This window comes from Castor canadensis, chromosome 11, assembly GCF_047511655.1.
Source record: "Castor canadensis chromosome 11, mCasCan1.hap1v2, whole genome shotgun sequence".
In the NCBI taxonomy this organism is placed as follows: Eukaryota; Metazoa; Chordata; class Mammalia; order Rodentia; family Castoridae; genus Castor; species Castor canadensis.
In genome coordinates this window covers 61487142-61508887 of record NC_133396.1, presented here as the reverse complement: position 1 = coordinate 61508887, position 21746 = coordinate 61487142, and the positions used below count along the sequence as shown (strand labels likewise).

At 41.6% G+C, this 21746-nt stretch overlaps 2 protein-coding genes across 3 annotated transcripts in view; one reads left to right on the top strand and one right to left on the bottom strand.

Annotated features, from left to right (window-relative positions):
• The window catches only part of Znf232 (zinc finger protein 232), a 19448-nt gene extending 6896 nt beyond the window's left edge, over positions 1-12552 (top strand). For both annotated transcript variants that reach the window (XM_074047108.1, XM_074047109.1), the window contains exons 5-6: positions 1773-1925; positions 6410-12552. In XM_074047108.1, coding sequence (XP_073903209.1) covers positions 1773-1925; positions 6410-6585 — 329 coding nt within the window. In that variant the 3' untranslated portion in view covers positions 6586-12552. The remainder of the gene's footprint in view (positions 1-1772; positions 1926-6409) is intronic.
• LOC109684736 (uncharacterized) lies at positions 11804-21746 on the bottom strand. Its single transcript, XM_074047110.1, has 3 exons — positions 21538-21746; positions 20799-21245; positions 11804-13323 (listed from the first exon to the last, which is right to left on the bottom strand). The coding sequence occupies exon 3, from the start codon at positions 13313-13315 to the stop codon at positions 11804-11806; it is 1512 nt and encodes a 503-aa protein (XP_073903211.1). The 5' UTR covers positions 13316-13323; positions 20799-21245; positions 21538-21746.

Genomic DNA, 21746 nt, shown 5'->3' with positions numbered 1-21746 from the left:
CCCGAAACCATCTTTTTTGGCTTTGGTAATGCAAAAGAAGCTATCCCAATAACAGATGGTCTGTGTGCTTATTTGTTTCAGGAACTAGTTCCTTATGCTTGAGGGAGGCCTGCTAGTTAAAGGTGCAGTGTTTCCATTCCTACTTTTATGTCTACAAGTGCCTTACTCACATGTGAGCTTTGGAATTTACTATGATAGCAGGAGCTTCCCAGCTCTACAGCTGAATAAGCAAAAGAATCTGCTGAGATTCTGGTCTTTTGTTCACAGCAGGAGACAAAGGGAAAAATGAGACTTTTTCCTAGTTTTCAGGAAGCTGATGACCAGTCAAGGGGTACCATATGAATGCCTAAATGGAATTGTAGATACTGGTGACCTGGCCTGAAGGAATTAATACTCAAGTGCTTTGTGGGCATAGACACTGGGATAGGTAAGAAATAAGGACCATCCTCTAATTGGTACAGTTCGTCTATTCTGCTGAGTATCTGGGGAAAGTTCAGATACAAAGGGAAAGAAAGTGTCAGTGAGGCACTCTTATGCCCACAGGAAGAAAAAAATGCAAATTTTAGCCAATGCCTGAACTACAGGAACCATGAGCAAAGTCTTTTTAATACAGTGAAACCAAAGTCATGGGATAAGTGCAGTTAGAATCGTATTTTCAAGATCTTACACTTTTAGGAGAACACTTTCCCAGTGTAACTATTTTTTTTGGCTTAACCCAGAAAAACCTCAAAATTAGTGGAGGTAAGAAGCAAGATAGCCATGTCTGGGGTGAAGATGTGAACTGTTGGAGGAAGCTGCTGGAGAAGGGACTTGCAGACTGAGCCAAGCAGTTTGGGCACTTGGTATAGCAGGATCCTCACTCATCCCATTGTCCCACTGCCAGGTTTCCCTTGCACCTTGCTTTCTTGGGATGAAGCCCCTTCAGAAATTGCCCTTTGAAGTCAGACCAGCTGTGGTGAGGGGTAGAGAAAGCTCATCAGTTCTTTCCTAGAACTTTAAAAGGGCCACAGCAGCCAGCCCTGGTAGCTCACACATGTAATCCTAGCTACTCAGGAGGCACAGATCAGGATGATTGTTCTAGGCCAGCCCAGGCAAACAGTTCAAGAGAGCCTATCTCAAAAAAAAAAAAGGGTTGGTGGAGTGGCTTCACCAGTAGTAGAGCACTGCCTGGCAAGTGTAAGACCTTGAGTTCAAACCCTAGTGCCCCTCCCCAAAAGAGGAGGAAGGAGACAAAGCATTTTTAGTTTTGTTAGGCAGATATTTGTGTAGCAGCAGCCTTGCAACTCATGCTCTCCACCTAATGAGCACACTTACTGTAGTTAGTAGAACCATCTTAGTGGCAGGAGTCAATTTAGTGATAGTGTGTGCATGCTTGAGACAAGCAGCCAGTACAAACGCCAAGCCAGTGCTCACTAGCTGTTCACATGAGCAGGAGTGTCAAGGGCCTGGCACAGAGAGATGCTTCTTTTGAGGAGGAAGGTATTTGATAAATACCTATGTGGCAGGTCCTTGATATTCCTGTTCAAATGAGAATAGGTAGTTCTTACTACCTGCCTTTAACAGGAGGAGAGGTGGGGGATTTGATTTTTTTGGTAGGGGGACAGTACTGGAGTTTGAGCTCAGGGCCTCACACTTGCTAGGCAGGCACTCTACCACCTGAGTCACTACACCAGCCCTTTTAATTTTTAAATTTTTGTTTATTTTTGTTTTGTGATAGGGTCTTCCTAGTAGCCCAGACTAACCTTGAACTCTGGATCCTCCTGCCTTCCCAGGGCTGGGATTACAAGTGTGCACCACCACATCCAGATGGAAGAACAATCTTAATCGTGTAGTAGATGCTGTGGTGGGTGTGCTGCTAGGATTTCCCCAGCTGTCAAAGATGCCTCCCCAGGAAGGAGCAAAAGGAGCAGCCACAAACAAGTCAGGTTGGTGGAAAGAACTGGGAACCAAGAATGGAAGCATTTCAGACTTCTTGTGCGATTGATGGAGGCCTCTGTTGCAGCTTCGTTGCTATTTAGCCTCTCCCTCTGCTTATCCTGTGGCCTTTGCTCTCACTGGGGTTCCCAAGAGCTTTCCTCAGTAAACTTTCTCCACATATTCCATTTCAAAATCTGCTTTCCAGGAATCTCAGCCCATGAAATTTAGACAGCATCAAAATAAGCAGAGTAAAGAGATGCAGCGGAGTGTGGGAGCACACACCTGTAATCCCAGCGCTCAGGAGGAGGGGGCAAGAAGATTGCAAACTGGCCAGCCTGGACCATGCAATGAGACCCTATCTTTAAAACAGAGAAAAAGAGATGGGGAGGTAGATGAAAATTGCCTGGACTTTTTATTTTCAGTACTGAGGATTTAAACCCAGAACCTCAAAAATGCTAGGCAAGTGTACCACTGAGCTGCATTCCCAGCTCTGCCTGGACTTTTAAGTCACAAGTTTGGAGAGAAATCCCTACTGGTCCTGCCTAGTAAGTGCAAGGCCCTGAGTTCAAACCCCAGTACCACACACCAAAAAAAGTAGCTATGTATACATCAACAAGTCACTGGAAAACAAGACAGAAAAGCAATCCCATTCACAATAGTGTCATAAAAATACCTAGGGATAAACTTAACCAAAAATGTTAAAGACCTCTACAGTGAAAAACTATAAAGCACTAAAGAAAGAAATTATAGAAGACATTAGAAGATGGAAAGGCATCCAATGTTCATGGATTGACAGAACAAATGTAGTTAAAATGGCCACATTCCCAAAATCTATATATAAATACAATGCAATCCTCATCAAAATCTCAATGACATTCTTCACAGAAATAGAAAAAACAATCCTAAAATTTATATGGAAACATGAAAGAACCTGAATAGCCAAAGCAACCTGAGCATAAAAGAGCAATGCTGACACAATATCTGACTTCAAAGTATACGAGGGAGCCATAGTAAAAAAAAAAGAAAGAAAGAAAGAAATAGCATAGGAGAGCTGGGGGCATGGCTGGAGTGGTAGAGTGCCTGCCTAGCAAGCACAAAGTCCTGAGTTCAAACTCCAGTACTGTCAAATTATCTCAAGTTCAAAATATAGCATGATGCTGGCACAAAAATAAAAATATAGACCAGTAAAATAGAAGACACAGAAATAAGCCCACACATCTACAGCCTTCTGATTCTTGAGAGAGATACCAAAAACAAATATTGGAGGAAAAGACAGCCTCTTTAATAAGTGATGCTGGTAAAACTGGATATCCACATGTAGAAGACTGAAACTAGACTCCTACCCCTCTCCCTGTACAAAAATCCTTTCAATGATATCAAAGAACTTAGTGTCTAACACCTGAAACTTTGAAACTACTAGAGAAAAACAAAGGGAAGACACTTTAAGATACAGGCATAGGCAATGACTTTCTGAACAGGACTCCAATAGCTCAGGAAATAAGAGAAAGAATTGGCAAATGGTATTGTATCAAATTAAAAATCTTCACAGCGGGGATACTTGGAGAAGCCCTTTTAAACACTGACTTTGGAATTAATAATAAAATATGTGCAGTGGGGAGTACTTGTGTGTTGGTGGGTGAATGGAGGAGATGAAGGTGAGGAAATATGGCTAACGGGCTTCATATACTTATATGAAATAGAACAATGAAAATTTCTTGCAGGTGCCAGAGAGGGGTTTGCGGGCAGGGGTGGGGTGGGAGGGATAGTGGGGGTGATCTAACTAATGTACAATGTAAGGCTATTTGGAATTGTCACAATGAATTCCCTCTGTGCAGCGAATATATCCTAATAAAAATGGAAAAAAATCTTCTGTCCACATTAAAAAAAACAGTCAATAGAGTAAAAAGATAGCCTACAGAATGGGAGAAAATCTTAGCCAGCTATCATCTGTCAGGGGATTAATATCCAGAAAAATATAAAGAACTCAAAAAAGTTAACATCCAAATAACAGGTAATCCAATCAATGGGCAAATGAACACTTTTCAAATGAAGATGTACAGATAGCCAATAAAGTCATGAAAAAATGTTCAATGTTCTTAGCCATCAGGGAACCATAAATCAACACTACATTGAGATTCCACCTCACCCAGGTCAGGATGGCTATCAAGAAAAAAAAAAAATGCTGGGAGAAAAGAAAGCAAATTCTTATTCACTGCTGGTGGGAATATAAATAAATGTAGCTACTATGGAAATTGGTGTGGAGGTTCCTCAAAAATTTAAAAGTAGAACTCCCATTTGATCCAGGTATACCACTTTTGGGTATATACCCAACAGAATCAAAGTCAGCTTATTATAGAGATACCTATATATACAATATTCATAATATTCACAACAGTGAAACTATGGAATCAGTCTAGGTGCCCATCAACTGATGAATGGATGAAGAAAATGCAATGCATATACACAGTGGAGTTTTACTCAGCCATTAAGAAGAATGAAATTATGTCACTTGCTGAAAAATGGATGGAACTGGAGATCATGTTAAGTGAAATAAGCCCATCCCACAAGGACAAGAGTTGCATGTTTTCTCTCATGTGTAGAAGCCAGGGCAAAACAAAACAAAACAAAACAGAACAAAAAACCCAAGGTTACGAAGGTAAAAGGGGAACTATTAGGGAGGTTGGAGAGGAAAAGAAAAGGAGAAGGGAGGAGGAAGGATAACAGTAATGGGACGGATGTGATCAAAATATACTATATGCATGAAACCCTCTACTATGTACAACTTAACATGTGCCAAATTTTAAAAATGCTTTTTTAAAAAGAGAGAATCTGTCTGCTAGGAGACTTGTTTTCTCTTCCAGGCACCTGAAAATTACTGAAGCTGTTCGTCAATGACACTATTAACTTTAACAAGTAGGCTTTATGTTACAGACCAAGAAAGAGACTTGAAAAGAAATTAAACAAGTTGACCAAAGCCACATAAGTTATGAGTAGTAGTACCAAGACCTGAACCTAAGTATGGCTTTAAAACCTGTACACATAGTGCTCTGTGTTTGCTCAACCAAGCCCCAAGGGAGAAGGCTCAGTGGGTGAGCTTTTGCATTTCTAACCTGTTTCCCAGGCAGGTGAGGGCTCGGTCTGAGTGACCAGATTATCCCTGCTGCCCAGGGACTAATGGAGAATTAAACTCATTCTGCTTTGCAAATTAATTCTACCCCCCTTAATTGCATGATTAAGCAATGAGATGTTAAACCTTAATTTAAAAAATTAAACCCTTGGGCTAGAGGTATGGCCTACACAATAGTGTCTGCTTTGCAAACGGGAAGCCCTGATTTCAACCCCAGTTCCACAAAAAAAAAAAAAAGAGAGGAAGATTCTGCTCTAGCCAGCCAGCTTCCAACAGTTTACCTTGCTGTAGAATCTAATCCTTTCAACAAGCCATTTCAAAACTAATTTTCAGAATTGTCCTGAGCCTATGAATACATCTGAGGAAAGCATAAGCTTGTGAAGGTAATGAAGACGCTGCAAAAACAGGAATATTCATCCTCAATAAATACACTTAAAAAAACACATTAATAAAAAATAAAAAAAAAAAACAGCTGGTCACAGTGGCTCACACCTGTAATCCTAGCTACTGGAGAGGCAGAGATCGGGGCACTGGAGGTTCCAGACCAGCCTGGCAAGAAGTTTAGCAATCCCATCTCAACAAATAGGTGGGTATGATGGTGTGTGCCTGTCATCCCAGCTACACAGGAAGCATAAGTAGGAGGCTAGTGGTCCAGGCCTGCCTGGGGATAAGCCTGTGAGACTCTATTGAAAAATGACAAAAGCAAAAAGGGCTAAGGGTGTGCTCAAGTGATAGGGTGCCTGCCTGGCCAGCATAAAGTCTGAGTTCTATACAAGAATGAATATAGAATTTTTAAACCTGTTGAAATCACAATAAGGAGGTGACTAAGAAAGGAGAAAAATGGAGAGGATGAACCAATTTGGCATATAATACATATATATATGGAAATGTCATAATGAAACTCCCTGTGTAGCTGTCTTAAACAAACAAAAACGTCTTTCTTCAAAAATGAAGAACAGGGAGCTAAAACAGGTCCTGTCTGGGGGTTGGCACCAATGGGAGTGGGGAGGACATAAAGAAAGGGTGAAGGAGGGTGGATATGGTGAAAATATTATGTGCTCATGTATGAAAGTGGATAAATGAGACCTGTTGAAACTATTCCAGTAATAGAATGGGGAGAAGAGATATAAAGGAGAACCATGGAGGGCGGTGAATTCAACTTTGATTCATTGTAAAAACTTTGGTAAATGTCACAATGTACCTACCCCCAGTTCAATAATTAAACACCATATCCAAGATGAAAATAATGTATAAAAAACATAAATGAGATCAGGAAGTTAAATAAAAAGGTTCTTGTGAAATAAGATTTTTTAGGATGACACAGGAAAAGATCTGATTTTTTGTGGGTTTTTTGGTTTTTTTCAGGGCTGAACGTTGCAAAGAAAAGGAGTGTGCTTAAAGCAATAGTAGCAACAGTGACTTGTTTTTGTGATACTGTGATGGATCCATTCCTTCAACAAAAGAAAGGTTTGGTTCACTTGTTCAACATTTTGCCTGCCCATATGTCACAGAAAGACCAAGTGGGTGATGTAGATCTCTAATGGTGTCACCGTTATTGGAAGTGGGGGAGATAAAGAAATTGAATAGAAAAATAAAGGACACCAAAGGTAACCTGATGCTACCTTCAGCTAACTAAATTCAAAATGTCATTCATCATTTGCTACTTATCTGTTGAATTCATTCATTTATTCATTTTTGAGTGGCAACTCTGGGCTGAACTTGGTACCCTCTTTCACAACAGCGTTAGCCCTGTCCTCAAGGAACAAAACAAAATTACTGACCCCAGTGAAGAAGAGGAACGATCAAAGTTTCAGCCAGAATGGAAGCAAACCCAGGATCGCTGGGCACTGTGGATGCCCTGATACTAAATTAGTGACTTTTTCAATACTGGCCTTCAAAGGACCTCTCCAGTGTGAATTTTCTGTTCGAGGTGAGTGAACTACAAGGTGGGAGTTCCATCTTAAGGTCTTCGCACACTTCTTGCATTAACGGGGTTTATGACAAGAGTGAAATCTGATGCACAGAAATCTCTATCTCCAACTGAAAGCATGAAGACCCCCCAGGTTTTTCCAGCACTCTCTGAACTCGGATTTCCCCTAACTTCAATCAGTGTAAATTAGTGCCTCCTCTGAGTGAAGTCCCTTGTCACCCCAGCCACAGTCTGGACATCACCAGCCAAATTGAGGTCACACAAACGTTTGCTTCTTTCCTGATAATCCTCTGGATAATCCGCCCAGACCTCTGCCCACTTCCCACGCTCGTTTCGGCAGAAGCTCACGTGATGCGGACGCCCCACTCGCCCCGCACTCTCCACGCACGTCCATCGTCTGGTCCCTCCAATCGCAGAGGCAGTGCCAGTTTCTTCCTAAAGCCACCGTACTTCCGTACTTCCACCCGATCCTTTCCCCTGGCAACTAAATCACACCATGACAATTAGCTATCAAACAACTGTCTTAATAGGCCGGACTGGAGGTCCTTTAGTATTTGTGGGTGGCCGAATGGATCCACGCGAATGCGAAGCGTCCTCTGGAACTGCAAAGCCCGGCTGGCCGGAGACATGGCCGCCAGGTGGAGACTGGCGCCTGCGATGCGTGCGAGAAGACACGCTGAAAAAGCACGGCACCGCGAGAGAGAAGGACCCGTATGCGCGTGTGTCCCCCGCGCTGAGCGACACCGCGCGGTCCGGTCGGCCCCGCGCCGCAGCGCCGTGCGCGTCCCGCGGTTCAGCCCCGCGGAGGACTGGCCGACCCGAGCGCTGGCGCCCCACTCCGGACGTCGCCAGAACCGTCCCCGCCTCCCGCCAAGCTTCCTCCAGGGACGCGCGGAAAAGGTCGTCGGTCATGTTAATTGGGGTTTTTTTTTTTGGTTTTTTTTTTTTGTTTTTAAGGGCAGAAGATGACTTTTAGGAACGTGTACAGCAGGGGTCACAGGGCAAATTTCAGGTCCATGAATTCCCTGATATTCCAAGTCCACTATTCTGGGCAGAGCTTGCCTGATTCGCAGATTCTTGATTTAACTGCCTTAAGAATCTGTCTTAGACCAGGAGTCACTAGGACACTTGTAAAAGTAAAATTGCAATTAGCAGCAGCGGCTCCGAAGTCTCAGCAATAGGTGACAGTAACAGTAATTGAACAGATGGCCCAAAATATCTTATTTTATACGGCAATACAAGAGTTTGAACTCAGGACCTCCACATGCTAGGCAGGCGCTGTGCCGCTTGAGCCATGCCCTCACTGGTTTTTGTTTCAGTTTTTTCCAGTAAGGTCTTGCGGTTTTGTCCTGGGCGGGCCTGGGGTCATGAGTCTCCTCCCTACGGCTCCCAAGGAACTGGGATTACAGGTGTTAAACACCATGCGTGGCATGTTACTAATAGTGAAGATAAACACGTGTACAATAGGTAGCAGTTATCCAATTATGAAAGCTAAAGGGTTCCACCAGGCAAAGCAGATCAAGGACAGAGAACATGGCATATGCACAACCAGACGCTAACAGCACATGTTGGGGTATTTACCTAATGGTGAAACCTACAGAGTGAGGATGAAACTGATACAAAGTCATATTCAGACCATAGTGAAATAGAATGCAATGTGGAAAAATAGATTAGGAAGGCATCATTACAAGGAAAATGGAGACATACTTTATTTACCTCTAGTGTTAGGGAAGGCCTTGACATAGCTTCAAAACGTCTGAATATTTCTGAGTACTTAGGTAGGATTATGAGCCTTTTTTGTTAAGTGGGTCTAAAATTAAGACAATTCATGATTCCTCCTTGATAGAATCCTACTTGCACAGAATTAAGAATACCAGTCACAATTATGATCAGATTTTGACTCCCACTAAATTGAAGAGGGAAGAGCAATCTCCCTAAGATAACTGAGAACCAGGAATGAGTTACAGGATGTGTGTTCGGTGAATATAACAAGATAGAGGTTGAACTCCTCTTGGGCATGACTATACACAACACATATATGTTGAAAGATTCTTCTGAGAAGACACAAGACCTCCCCCCTCTAAGAAATGCTCAGGTCCAACTGAAGTTGCTCACTACCTAACCCTGAATGGATTGTTACCAATGGACATTTTCTTTTAGAGCAGGAACTAAGGGGTGGGGGGGTAAAAACCCAGGGGTAGTGTCTTCCTAGCATGGACAAGGCCTGTACCACAAAAAAAGAAAAAAAAAAGTGAGCTAGATATAGGACATTGGGCAGAAGGACTGGATAATTAGTGAGAGAAAAGGGAGCTCAGGTGGCTGAGCCCTGAGAAAGGAGACAAATAAAAACATGCCAAGGGCTGGTGAAGTGGCTCAAGTGGTAGAGTGCCTGCCTGGCAAGTGTTAGGCTCTGAGTTCAAACCCCAGTACTACCCTCCCTGAAAAATGCCAAGGGAACTCTAACAACAAAATGTCTAACGGGACATACAGTATGAAACTTCCTTTTTTTTTTTTTTTGAGGCAGGTTCTTGCTTTGTAGCCCAAGCTGCCCTCAAACTCACAAGCCTCAGCTTTCAAATGCTGTGATTACAGGCACGAGCCACCATGCATAGCTTACCTTCTCTGCCTTTTATACAGTATCTTCAGCATAGTCCTTATTACTCAGGAACTTTGAGGGGAGTTTGAAGAAATCTGAGTTCTTTTTTAAACAGGGTTTTTACTTTTTATTACAATTTTTCAATTATATTAAGCATATAAATAGTGGGTTTCATTGAGTGCTGAATTCTGTATTGGGGCTGGTAAGTGGTAAGCATGTGAACACAAAAGTCAGAAATTAAGAGACAGGTGACATCCAAGCTTCATGTGAGAAAGATGCTCTGGGTACAATTTGATTTGAGCAACAACAAAATAGAGATGAGAAAGCACACTGCATTGGTAATCACCCTAAAGGAAGAGGTAAGTCAAAGTGTTCAACACTTAGCAGATTTGGTAAGGATGTGGAAACTGCAATCAGCTGTTTGTACAGACTTTTTCTCAGGCCAAGGGTATGAAACTGGGGAAACACACATATTGGGTACAGAATACACACACCTTATGGAATTTGGCTGAACAGTTATGTTCCCAAGGACATGAATTTTTATTCAAATTGATGTAGTAACTGGTGTATGCAAAGGATTTAAAATGAGGCAGTAATGAATCAACATACAGCACAGCATAGTGGTTAACAAGAATAGGCCAGGATTAGTCTTGGCTCAAGCTTACTAGCTGTGTGATCATGGGTAAATTACTTAACATTGCCTGCTTTCCCACCCATCTTTTAAATTGGAGCAAGAATATTTATTGATGGCTGGTGCAACTCTGTAAATTAACTAAAAATAATTCAACTGAATATTTAAAACTGGTGAATTCTAATATGTAAATTATATCTCCATAAAGTCTTTTTTTAAGAGTACTCAAATCATAAAAAATGCTGTGAAACTTTAAACTATCAGGCACTATGCCTGGCATACAGTAGATAATAAATATTAGTGATTAGTGTTAGTGTTAACTGCCATTAAAAATACAACAATTAAGATACATAAAGTTAGTGTTTTAAAAAATTAAGGACTTATTAGTTTGGTTGAAAGTTCAGAAACTTTAACTCCCCTCATCTTACAGATGAGAAAATTAGAGACCAGTGGGTGAAGTGCCTTACTGAATATTTACTCTCAGACCAGACACTGGGCCTGCGGGATTCCATCAGTGCAATCGGATCACCATCCCTGCCTCAAACGTGAAAAATGGAGAATGTTTCTTTAGAGAACAGAAAACATGTAGAAATGTTGAAGAAAGAATTCCAAGAACATCAGGCAAGCTAAGAGGAGGCTGTCCAATCTCAGTCTATTAGCCAGGGTCGCCACAGTAGAGTCCAGGTCATGATAGCTTAAGTGCTTTGGCAAGGCCAGGCCCTGGTTAGTCAGGTGAACCAGCTCATCACCGTGACCAGATGTCTGGTAGAGGTGAAGCCAAACAATCCTCTCTGCTACTTCCTGACATAGAATCTGTCAACAGTAACAGAATCTGGAATCAAAAGCGAATGCAGTAGAACTCTTGGGAGCTGCCACTGAGCAGCCCTGAGATGGGGATGACTGCTAAAGAGCCCCTTCTGTCTGTGTTGAGTAGTCACCATAATTGTTTATCTCCTGGCCTTACCTATCTGGGCCCTCTGGGTCCTAAGGCCCTCACTTTTCCATCAGTTTCCTCCTTCATGGCACTCTTCAGATGAATGAGGAAGCCTGGGGGAAGGGGGTGTAAAATGGCTTGTTTCCTGCTTTTTCATTAATGCTGCCATCTTCAAGGGAATTTGATAGCATGACTGGAAGGTTTTGAAGCTAACAAAAGCTTAAATTAAATTACCCCAAGGCTAAACAGTAGACAAGAGAACTAGGTGAATCTTCTAGGTCATGATTTTGTAACATTTCAGGGGACATTTAATGAGTCAACTCTGTAATCCTCAGGGAGGTGGCAAATCCTATTCCCCCACTTTTCACAAAGAGCAACAATTTAGGCTAGATGGCAGGTACAGATCCCTAATATGCAGTCCACTGGGGAAGGAGAAGAGGAGGAAACAGGGACAGAGGAGAATTAAAGCCTGAAAGAACTCATAATTTAACTCAGCATATCAAAACATCTCAACAAACAGTTCGTAAAAGTGCCTCATGCTTTTCTACCAACTGTTGAAATAAATATTAGTGGAAGATTGTGTGGTCTGAGAACCTGGGGTGCAGATGATGGACAAATGGGTTAAGTCTGACTTCAGCCTTCCCACAAAATCTTTCCTATTTTGCTGATCACTGCATACAGTGAACACTTTGATGTCGGAGGAGGTGAGAGCTCCGACTAAAGGTCTTCTGACATTCTTGACACTCATAAGGCTTCTCTCCAGTGTGAATTCTCTGATGTATAGTAAGTTGGGAATGCTGACTGAATGTTTTCTCACACTCATTACATTCATAAGGTTTCTCTCCTATGTGAATTTTCTGGTGAAGCAGCAGCTCAGAGTTATCCCAAAAAGTTCTTGCACACTCATTGCACTGATGGGGTTTCTCCCCAGTATGGATTCTCTGGTGGACAATAAGGTGAGAGGTCCGCCGGAAAGCCTTCCCACACTCAAAGCATTCATAGGGTTTCTCTCCAGTGTGAATTCTCTCATGTCTAAGAAGTTCTGAATTCCCCCTGAAGGCCTTCCCACATTCTTTACATACATAGGGCTTCTCACCAGTATGAATTCTAATATGCCTAATAATCTCTGAGTTCTGGCCGAAAGTTTTCCCACATTCATTACATTCATAGGGTTTGTCCCCTGTATGAATTCTTTGATGGCGGATAAGCTCAGAACTCTGACCAAAGCCTTTCCCACATTCATTACACAGATACGGTTTTTCTCCAGTATGAATTTTCTGGTGCCTAATAAGGCCTGAGCTATGCTTGAAGGCTTTGCCACACTCATTGCACTCATGATATCTTTCTTCAGTATGAATTCTCTGATGCTGAATAAGTTGTGAGCTAACCCTAAAGGTCTTCCCACATTCATTACATTCATAGGGTTTCTCTCCAGTGTGGATTCTCTGGTGTAGAATAAGGGCTGAATTCTGACTGAAGGCTTTACCACATTCTTCACATTTATAGGGTCTCTCTCCAGTATGAATTCTATGATGGTGGATAAGATGTGAACTCTGAATGAAGGCCTTTCCACATTCATTACAAGCAAAGGGTTTCTCTCCAGCATGAATTCTCAGGTGCCTTCGAAGGCTGGAGTTAGTTCCAAATGTCTTCCCACATTCTTTGCATTCAAATGGTTTTTCTCCACTGTGAACTCTTGTATGCTGGATGAGATGTGAGTTCTGATTAAAGGCTTTCCCACATTCTTTACATCTATGAGGTTTTTCTACTACAGAAGTCCTCTGTGTTTTGTTAAGTTCTAAATTCTCTATGATATGCTGGCTGGAGGTAGCAAATGTACTAACCCTCTCTGCTGTAGTACCTTCCTGACGTACCACCAGACTTGGGCTAAGACTATAGCCTCTCTCATTCTCATTATTCTCCTGGTCTTTTTCACTTGAGGGTGACTTCTTAAAGATAATCAACCCTGATGCAAAGTCTCTCTCTTGAGGGGACATCTGCTCTATAATCTCTTCTGAGGATTCTCTCGAATGTCCCTCTAATATTTCTTCTTCACATACTGCTCCAAACTCTTGACCTTGGTAAACCACCTTTGGAAGTTTTTCTAATGTTGGCCCATAAAACTCAGATTCTTCAGAAATTTCTTCTTTTGGAATCACCTCCTTTTTTTCAGTCCCCATCTCACAATCTGAAATGAGAAAAAAGAAGTTATAAAAGGGCTATTTCTAAATGAAGCTAATGCTAGAGGTATACCAAGCTTTGACACAGTGCTGGTAGCACTCAAAGACTGTCCTGACATCTGGTGCAATGAAGGATAGGATGCTGCTGGAGAAGACAGTGTGGTGGACATACTAAAGAGCAAGTGCTGACTAAAAGTTCCACAACATTAACTATGAATTGGATAGAGCCTGAAGTTAGTTTAAAAAAAAATCATTTAGGGAAAACAATAGCCATTATTAATAGATGGCTATAGAAAAGAGAGGACAAAAATGCTAAGTCAACAGAAATAAGTTTTGTGTTTATAGATGAAGAAACTACAAAATGAGAAGCAAGAGGATCTATTCCAATTCTGTGGTATTCACCAGCTCTGTAGATGAGGACATAATATATACAGTAGTTACCCATTCAAAATGTGACTTTATTTAATGGGACTAAGCTATAATGAGCACAAAAGTAACTACCCTTAGCTCCCTACATTTGATGAAGTAAGAGTCCGACTTTTATTTTCTCTGGATTGTATCAGTACCACTGACCAAATAATTTTTTCCTACTAACTTAAATTGCTACCTATATAGTCTACATGTCCATATGTATTTGAGTCAATTTCTGGATTCTATTTAGTTCTACTGTTCTATTTCTCTTGTAGTACTTGTTTAACCTACTGAAGCTTTACTAAAAATTTTAATATGGTAGAGAAAGTTCTCTCTCATTAGTCTTTTCAGATATTTTTGTCTATCCTTATATTTTTTCAAATAATTTTAGTCTAATTTTGTAAAATTTCTAAACTTATCCTGATGTTGGTTTTATGACCATCTTGTCTCTTTTCATTTAGCCACTTCTAAAAAAATATTTTCTAACTGGTTGCTTTCATATGTAGCAATGCTGTACACCTTTTTTGTTTGTTTGTTTGTTTGTTTTGAGATAGGATTCTGCTATGTAGCCCAGGTTAGCCTTGAATTCTCTGTGTAGCCTAAGCTGGCCTTGAATTCAAGGTCCTCCCACCTCTGCCTCCCAAGTAGTAGGATCACAACTATGTGTGTCACACACCCAGCAATGCTATTGATCTTTATATTTTAATTTTGTAAGAAGCCCTTTTATAGAAAATTCTTAATATTTTTATAGATCTTAAAGAGTACACTTTTTAAAACTTCTAAAAAGCTATGGCAGAACTTTTAGTTGCCAACCCCAGTATCTATTCTTCCCCATCTCCTAAAAACAGAAAAATGAATTTACTTAGAGTGGCAATGAGCATAGCTAATACATTTTTCAGCTTTCTTTGCAGCTGGATGTAGCCACGTGACTAAACTGGCCAATGAGTCAGTGAGATGCAAATGAAAGCACAGGGGACTACTGGTAAATCTCAGGTTGCATTTCTTCATTCTCTTTTTCCTTCTGTTCCTGAGGCATGATATAATAGTTGGAGCTGGGGCACAATATGACAGTTGGTCCATGAGTATACCTGCATATCCTAGGACGAGGGATTAGAGCTGGAGGAGCCATACAAGTCCTGGAATGCCTGCCTTTGGACTTCGTTTATCCAAGAGAGAAATATTATGTCTTTGCCTTCCTTAAGTCATTGTGGGTTTTTGCTATTGTTGTTAGTGATTATTATATGAGGTCAAACCCATTCCTAATACAATTATCCAGGGAATTGGGCTGTCCCCAACATAGAAATGGAGTGCAGGACTAGAGGTGTAGCTCATGTGGTAGAGCACCTGCTTTGTAAGCCCAAAGCCCTGAGTTCAAACTGGTCCCACCCAAAAAAAAAAAAAAGAAAGAAATGGAGTACAAATGGTGGCAAAATGAGCCTGACCTTTGCTCAGGATGTAATCAATCTGGAGCTAATACTGAAGTGACTCTGATTAGGACAGAGTATTTGTAAACCACAGCAACTTTGAGGAATACAATCCTCCCATAAATAGAATGTTAGCTATGGGAGGTGAAACTTACAAGAGGACAGGCGAGTATGGAACTTCATCCTCAGTCAATGCAGAATCATGAGATGGTTTTAAGCCAAGAAATAATGAGTCTCTGGTCAGATGAGCCCTTCAGGTAGATGCACACTAGTGGTCATTTAGTAGCTGAACTAGAAAGCTGTAGGCCTTAACATAGGGAAAACACAGGAGGTTGAAGCAGTCATCAAGATGTGATGAGATCTAAGGCAGTAGCAGTAGTGGGATGAAAAGGAAATAGACTGGAGGAATATTTGAGAGGTCAAATTCGGCAAGACTTGGTATGTAACTGGTTATAAAGTGTACAGAAAAGAGAGCAGTCAAGGATGGTGCCCAGATCTTCCTTAATTTGAGAAATGATGCCACTAAGATTGGAGCTACTACTGAAGGAGCTAGTTTAGGAAGAAAGATGATGAATGAGTTCTGGTTTGGACAAGATAGGTTTCAAGATAACCGTACAAGGTATCAATCAATCAATCAATCAAAATATATTGGTCTGAAGCTTAAAGCAGTCAGGACTAGAGATATAGACTTGAGAGTGCTCAGCACGGATACACTGTGAAAAACATCACAGGCTGAGGACAGAAATCTAGAGGTCAAAACTAATAGCTATAAGTACTAGAGGCCAAGCATGGTAGCTCATGGCTATAACCCCAGCTACTTGAGAAGCAGAGATTGTAAGACCCTATTAGAAAAATACCTAAAACAAAAAAGGACTGGGAGTGTGGTTCAAGTGATAGAGCACTTGCCTAGCAAGCACAAGACCTTGAGTTTAAACTCCAGAACTTTTTCCTAGTTTCCTGTCACTCACAGGACATTGGTTACCACCATGATCCTACCCTTGGGCCCCTGTACACACTCTGCAATGCAGCCTTGATAATAACCAGTCCCCTGACACATGGAAGGAACCTGAAATTCTAAAATCCTGAAGACTTGGAAGCTGTCTGTACTAACCTTCACAGTGAGCTGGTATCTTCAGCTTCCCTCCCCATCCACCTCCCAGCATCTTCTCTAATTCTCCCATGGAGAAAGGGAGGCCATCCAAAAGCTAGATTTCTCCTTTATGTTGAAATCTTTTAAAAGTATAGATAATATTACCTGTATAGTTGTAAGGATTGGTTATATCATTTGAGTTAGGAAGTAGTGTCTTAAATAAATTTCTAATGCCTATAATACCAACACTCAGGAGGCTGAAGCAGGAGAACAGAGTTTAAGGCCAGCCTAATCTACATAGTGAGTTCAAGGCTAGCCTAGACTATAGAGAGACCCTGTCTCAAAAACAAAAGCCGGGGCTGGTGGCTCACACCTGTAATCCTACCTACTTAGGAGGCAGAGCTCAGATGGATCGAGGATCGAAGCTAGGCTAGGCAAATAGTTTGTGAGACCCCTATCTTGAAAAACCCTTCACAAAAATGGGGCTGGTGGAGTGGCTCAAGATGAAGGCCCTCAGTTCAAACCCCAGTACCACCCCCAAAAAAAGCTCAAAATTCAGAAAACCTTCCAGAACTATGACCCCTGCAAACTGTTCTTTTACTTTAAATTTTGCCAGTGACATTTGCTAAATATTACTTTGTAAGTATCTTCTCCTACAGAAATTAAAGCCAATTTCCATTTGATTGATTTTCCCATAGGCAAAGCCATACATTAAACCTCATCTTAATATGGAAACACACCATGTCCCATAGCCTAATTTCACATCTCCAAACACACTTTACTTTCTAAATCTGAAATGAACTATTTTGAAGATGGAAGTACTACCTGAGGAATGAGGTTGGACCTCATTCCACAAAGTACTGATGAAGTAAAACTTGAAAACTACCATGCTGCTCAGATCAAAATCTACATAGGAAGCCACAAGAAACCCTAGAAATAATTGGGTAAGCCTTCAATGATAGTAGAAAAATCTGGTTAGTTGAATGATTCTTTTTTTTTTTTTTTTTTTTGGTGGAACGGAGGTTTGAACAAAGGGCTTCACACTTGCAAAGCAGGCACTCTGCCACTTAAACTCCAGTCCATTCTGCTCTGGTTATTTTGGAGATTTGGGGGGGGGGGGGGGAATCGTGAACTATTTGCCTGAGCTGGCCTCAAACTGTGATCCTCCTGATCTCAGCCTCCCAAATAGGCAGGAATATAGGCATGAGCCACCAGTGCCTTACACAAATGGTTCTTAAATAACGGTTCTTCAGACAGGTGTGGCAGTGCACATCTGTAATTGCAGCACTTAGGAGGCAATAGCAGGAGGACTGAGAGTTCTAGACCACCTGAAGCTACTATGTTCAAGGCCAGGCTGGGCTTGTTTTTTGTTTCAGAAAACAAAAGCAACAGCAGCAGCAGCAGGAAAAGATTCTTAGCCAGGAACTTGCCTAGCTACATAAGAATCAACCAGGAAATTTGTTAAAAATACTGATTTCTAAGTCCTGCCTCTGATCTCTCTGGGCTGACTAAGGGATCTTTATTTTTAACAACTGCCTCTAGGCGATTCTGATGCCCAGATCTGGAAGCCACTGTTAGTCTTAATGACTGTAGTTATCCCTCTCTTAATCTGGTCCTCTATCTCAACCCAAGGTCTGATCTATGTCAAGCAAGAGGATTATGGATACAATGCCAGTTCTTATTCTGATTTCTTTCTTCCTATTTTTCTTTTTTTTTTGATTGTCCCTCCCTTCATCTAAATTCCTGAGAATAGACAGATCACATATAATACAATTGATAGCTGCTCTGTTTTCAGTTAAAAAATTTTTTTGAAAAGATCACATTTCTATTATACTTTATCAGATTGGCCCCTGGTTACTATGACTGTGATGTTGCGCCAATTGCCTAAATGGTTTACAGTAATCTCTGTGATAGTAACATCATTTAATTCTGTGACTTTATCTGACAAAAATTACATTGTGATTTATAGTAAAATATTATTAAATGATCTATCAACTGATAGACTGAGTAGGCATTTTAAAAATCTTGTTGAAAACAAAGATGGGACTTGCATTTCAAAAGGTCCAAGAATAATTTACTCCCTCAACAGATTACCTTTGTGTGGCACTCTCTCTAGAGGTAGATGGGTTAGAGGTATAACTTTATCTTATAAAGGAGGAAAAACCAATTTGCAAGAGGTGAAAAAGGGAAGCCTATTGGCTACAGACTAATTCTCAAGCAAATCTGTAATAGGCAAGGATATAAATTTATATTTTAGTCTGGAGACCAGACTAAAAACTGGTCTCCAGTCAACAATCCATGTACCCATCAATATTATAGGAAATATTTGTGTACTCCCGCTACAAACTTCAGTTTGAAAATTACTACACTACAGCACTCTAGGAAGAAAGTGGGGTGGGGACGCCTCAGTTGCCAGGAAGCACAGGAGGAATTAAGAAAAGGAGACAGAACATGTTGATGTCAATGTAGCATGAGCAAGGTTGGTTCGACATGTAAGGAGAGAAGTAAGAATGCATTGATACTCTGATGTGCAGCATGATGATGCTTACCGTGTGTGTGCTAAGCAACTTACCAACATCATTTTATTTAACCCTCACAACCTTCTTATGAGACAGGCTGGTGAATATCAACGCAAGAAGCCAATTGGTATGCTCTTCTGAATTTCTCCAGTAGTGTTTTTGGCATCCTCGAAGCAGGCTGAGAATCTGGGAGATATGTGTAGTGGAAGACTGAGGGAGTGAGGAATTTGGCAATGTTAGCCAGGAGATAGTTGAGATGACTGAGTAAGACAGGAAGGTAAATGGGGTAGAGGAGGGGCAGATGAAGGAGCGGGATGCTACCAGGTTACAGAGAGGATGAAGAATGTGGGGAATGGCTGGGAGCACAGCTCAAGTAGTAGAGCACCTGCTTAGCAAGTACAAGGCCCTGAATTCAAACCCCAGTAACACACACACACAAAAGAATGTGGGGAACACATGGAACCAAAGGAATATATCTTAAAAACTAGAAATTCTGAAATGTCAAATTTTATAATACACCAAAATTAATATCCTTTACAATTATCAAAATTTATGATAAGAAATGAAAATAGTTTAAGCCAGGTGTTGTGATGCACACCTGTAACCCCAGTATTCAGGAGTCAGGAGGATCTTGAGTTTGAGGCCAGTCTGGAATATATAGTAAGACCCTACCTCAAAAAAAAAAAAGGAAATAAAAAAATTTTGAATGTCAACATGCAATGTATAAGAGAATGCAATGTATAAGAAAAATTTTGAATGTCAACATGCAATGTATAAGAGAATAAGAGAAGAGAACACAAATCTTTGGAAGATTAATTCATGGGGTATTGGAGCAAAGAAATTTCCAGTGACCTTGTTTCTTTACAGGAGATCTTACCTCACCCAAGACCTCCAGGAGTACATCCCAAATGAGTTAACACAGTGAAGTAAGTACCGTCCCCCTTGAAAGTGACTGGTTCAGAAAGAGTAGGGATTCAGGAATTCCTGGCTAAGAAATGGGCATATGCTTTGACTGGGTAAATTATATTTTGAGGATGTCTGCTGGGAGCTTCTGAGAATAGTCTCCTGCCCTCCTGAAAGAACCACAGGAAGAGACTTCTATATATTGTTGTCTGGACCTACTGCTGCCATCTCAGGTCGAGCTAAAAACAAACAAACAAAAATCAAGGGGAAATGGAACCCAGATCATTAGATTAAACCAGTCCTGAAACCACTACGCCTCCTGACTTCCAATTTATGAGTTTATATACTTGCATATTTATTCAATGCTCATGATCAAACCAGGGCCGCCTTCATGCCAGGTCCAACCCCATAGTTAACTTTTTTCAGTGCTGGGGAATCTAACCCAGGGTACCTGCATATTTTTAAGCCAGTTTGAGTTGGATTCCATCACTTACAGAGAAAATAAAAACCTTAATCAACTACAAATGCTTCCTCTTAACTTCTGGCAGGCCAAGTGACAAAATACTCAATATACAGTACAAGTGTTAGTCTTCACTACCATCTGGAGGAAGAAGGTTCTCTCTTTGTTCTCTGAATCTGCATTTCACTGACCCTTTTCTTACTTCTTTCTTTGTACTATAGTTTTTCCATGTGACTTCCTGTTTACTGCTCCCCCAAGGCCTCCAGAGTAAGAACTTCTTCCCATGGCTCACAATACCCTTTTGACCAGGCTATTCCCCTTCCCCATGTCCTATCTCACATTCTCCAAAAACAGCAGGAAGATGCAATCATGCTCAGTCCAAACACTTCCTATTCTTTAAAGATTCTTTGCCTTTGAAACCAAATTAGGACTGGAAGTGTGGCTCAAGCATAGAATGCCTGCTTTGCAAGTGTGAACCCCTGAGTTCAAACCCCTGTTCCACCAAAAAAATACAGAGAAAAAATTATTTTCACTTCCTGGAATACTATTTTCTACCTTGTGCACTTAACAATCATCTTTAAGACTGAGCTGAAACATGTACAGTTCTGACCCTCACTCAGTCCCTAAAAACAGACTTCTTCAGCAGATACCGTTCCCGTATTGCTAATTTACTTACGTGTCTTATTTTCTTCTCTAAACCTTGAGCAAGGATGCGGCTGTACTCATCTTGGTATTCCCAGTGCTTAGCACATCTCAGATACCTGGTAAGTGGTTGTTCAGTGAATTTGTGTAGCTTATCTATACAACAAATCTTAGATACTCTTGAGGGCTAACTCTTTCTACCTAACGAGCCCAGGACAGTGTCTGACACATAGCTGGTGTCAATAACTTCTGGTAAAAATAAGCTCTTTCTCCCAATCAGTGCTATTTAATTTAAAGCACTGTTATCCTCCTTCTCCATCCTTCCTGATACGCACAATCCTGAGCTCAATCCTGTCTCCTCTCCACAACTCTACCCCTTACAAACCAATATTCTGTCTGGCAACACAGGATACAATCTACCATGGGGGAGTTAATTTTTGCCCGTCATTTCGTCCCAGCGGTTTACTCGTGGATAGAATATCTGGAAAAAAAAAAAAAAAAAGGCACAGCTTGGGTGCGTCCCCAGGGCTGCCCCTGCTTCTCCAGTTCCCGTGATTGACAGGCATTGAACCTGAACTGGGACAGTCCCTCGCAGTGCCAGGCTCCACCCTCTCTGCGTGCAAGTGGGTACTTGAAGGCCGGGAGGCCATAAAGTCCAAGGTCACACAGCAAACTCGGGTCAGGAGTGGGCCTAAACTTAGGGCTCCCGCTTGGCTGCGGAGTGGGGAGCCCAGTGCCCTCCTCCCCCCAGTCATGACACAACGAGCTCTCACCGCGGCCGCTACCGCCCCACGCTCAATAAACTCGGACTCCCCGCGCTGCTCCGCCGCCCGCACCGACCCCGCAGCTGTTGTCTAGGTGTCACGGGCGACGGGCACCGGCCACTTCCGGTACCCGGGCAGCGCTCCAGCCAATCAGCGCGTGTCGCCCTCGCTGGACGAACAGGTGGTCCGCGAGCCAACGCCTCCTATCCTTTTCCAGC

Coding starts and splice junctions, on each gene's coding strand:
- LOC109684736 (XM_074047110.1), bottom strand. CDS start 13,315: ATGGGGACTGAAAAAAAGGAGGTGATTCCAAAAGAAGAAATTTCTGAA.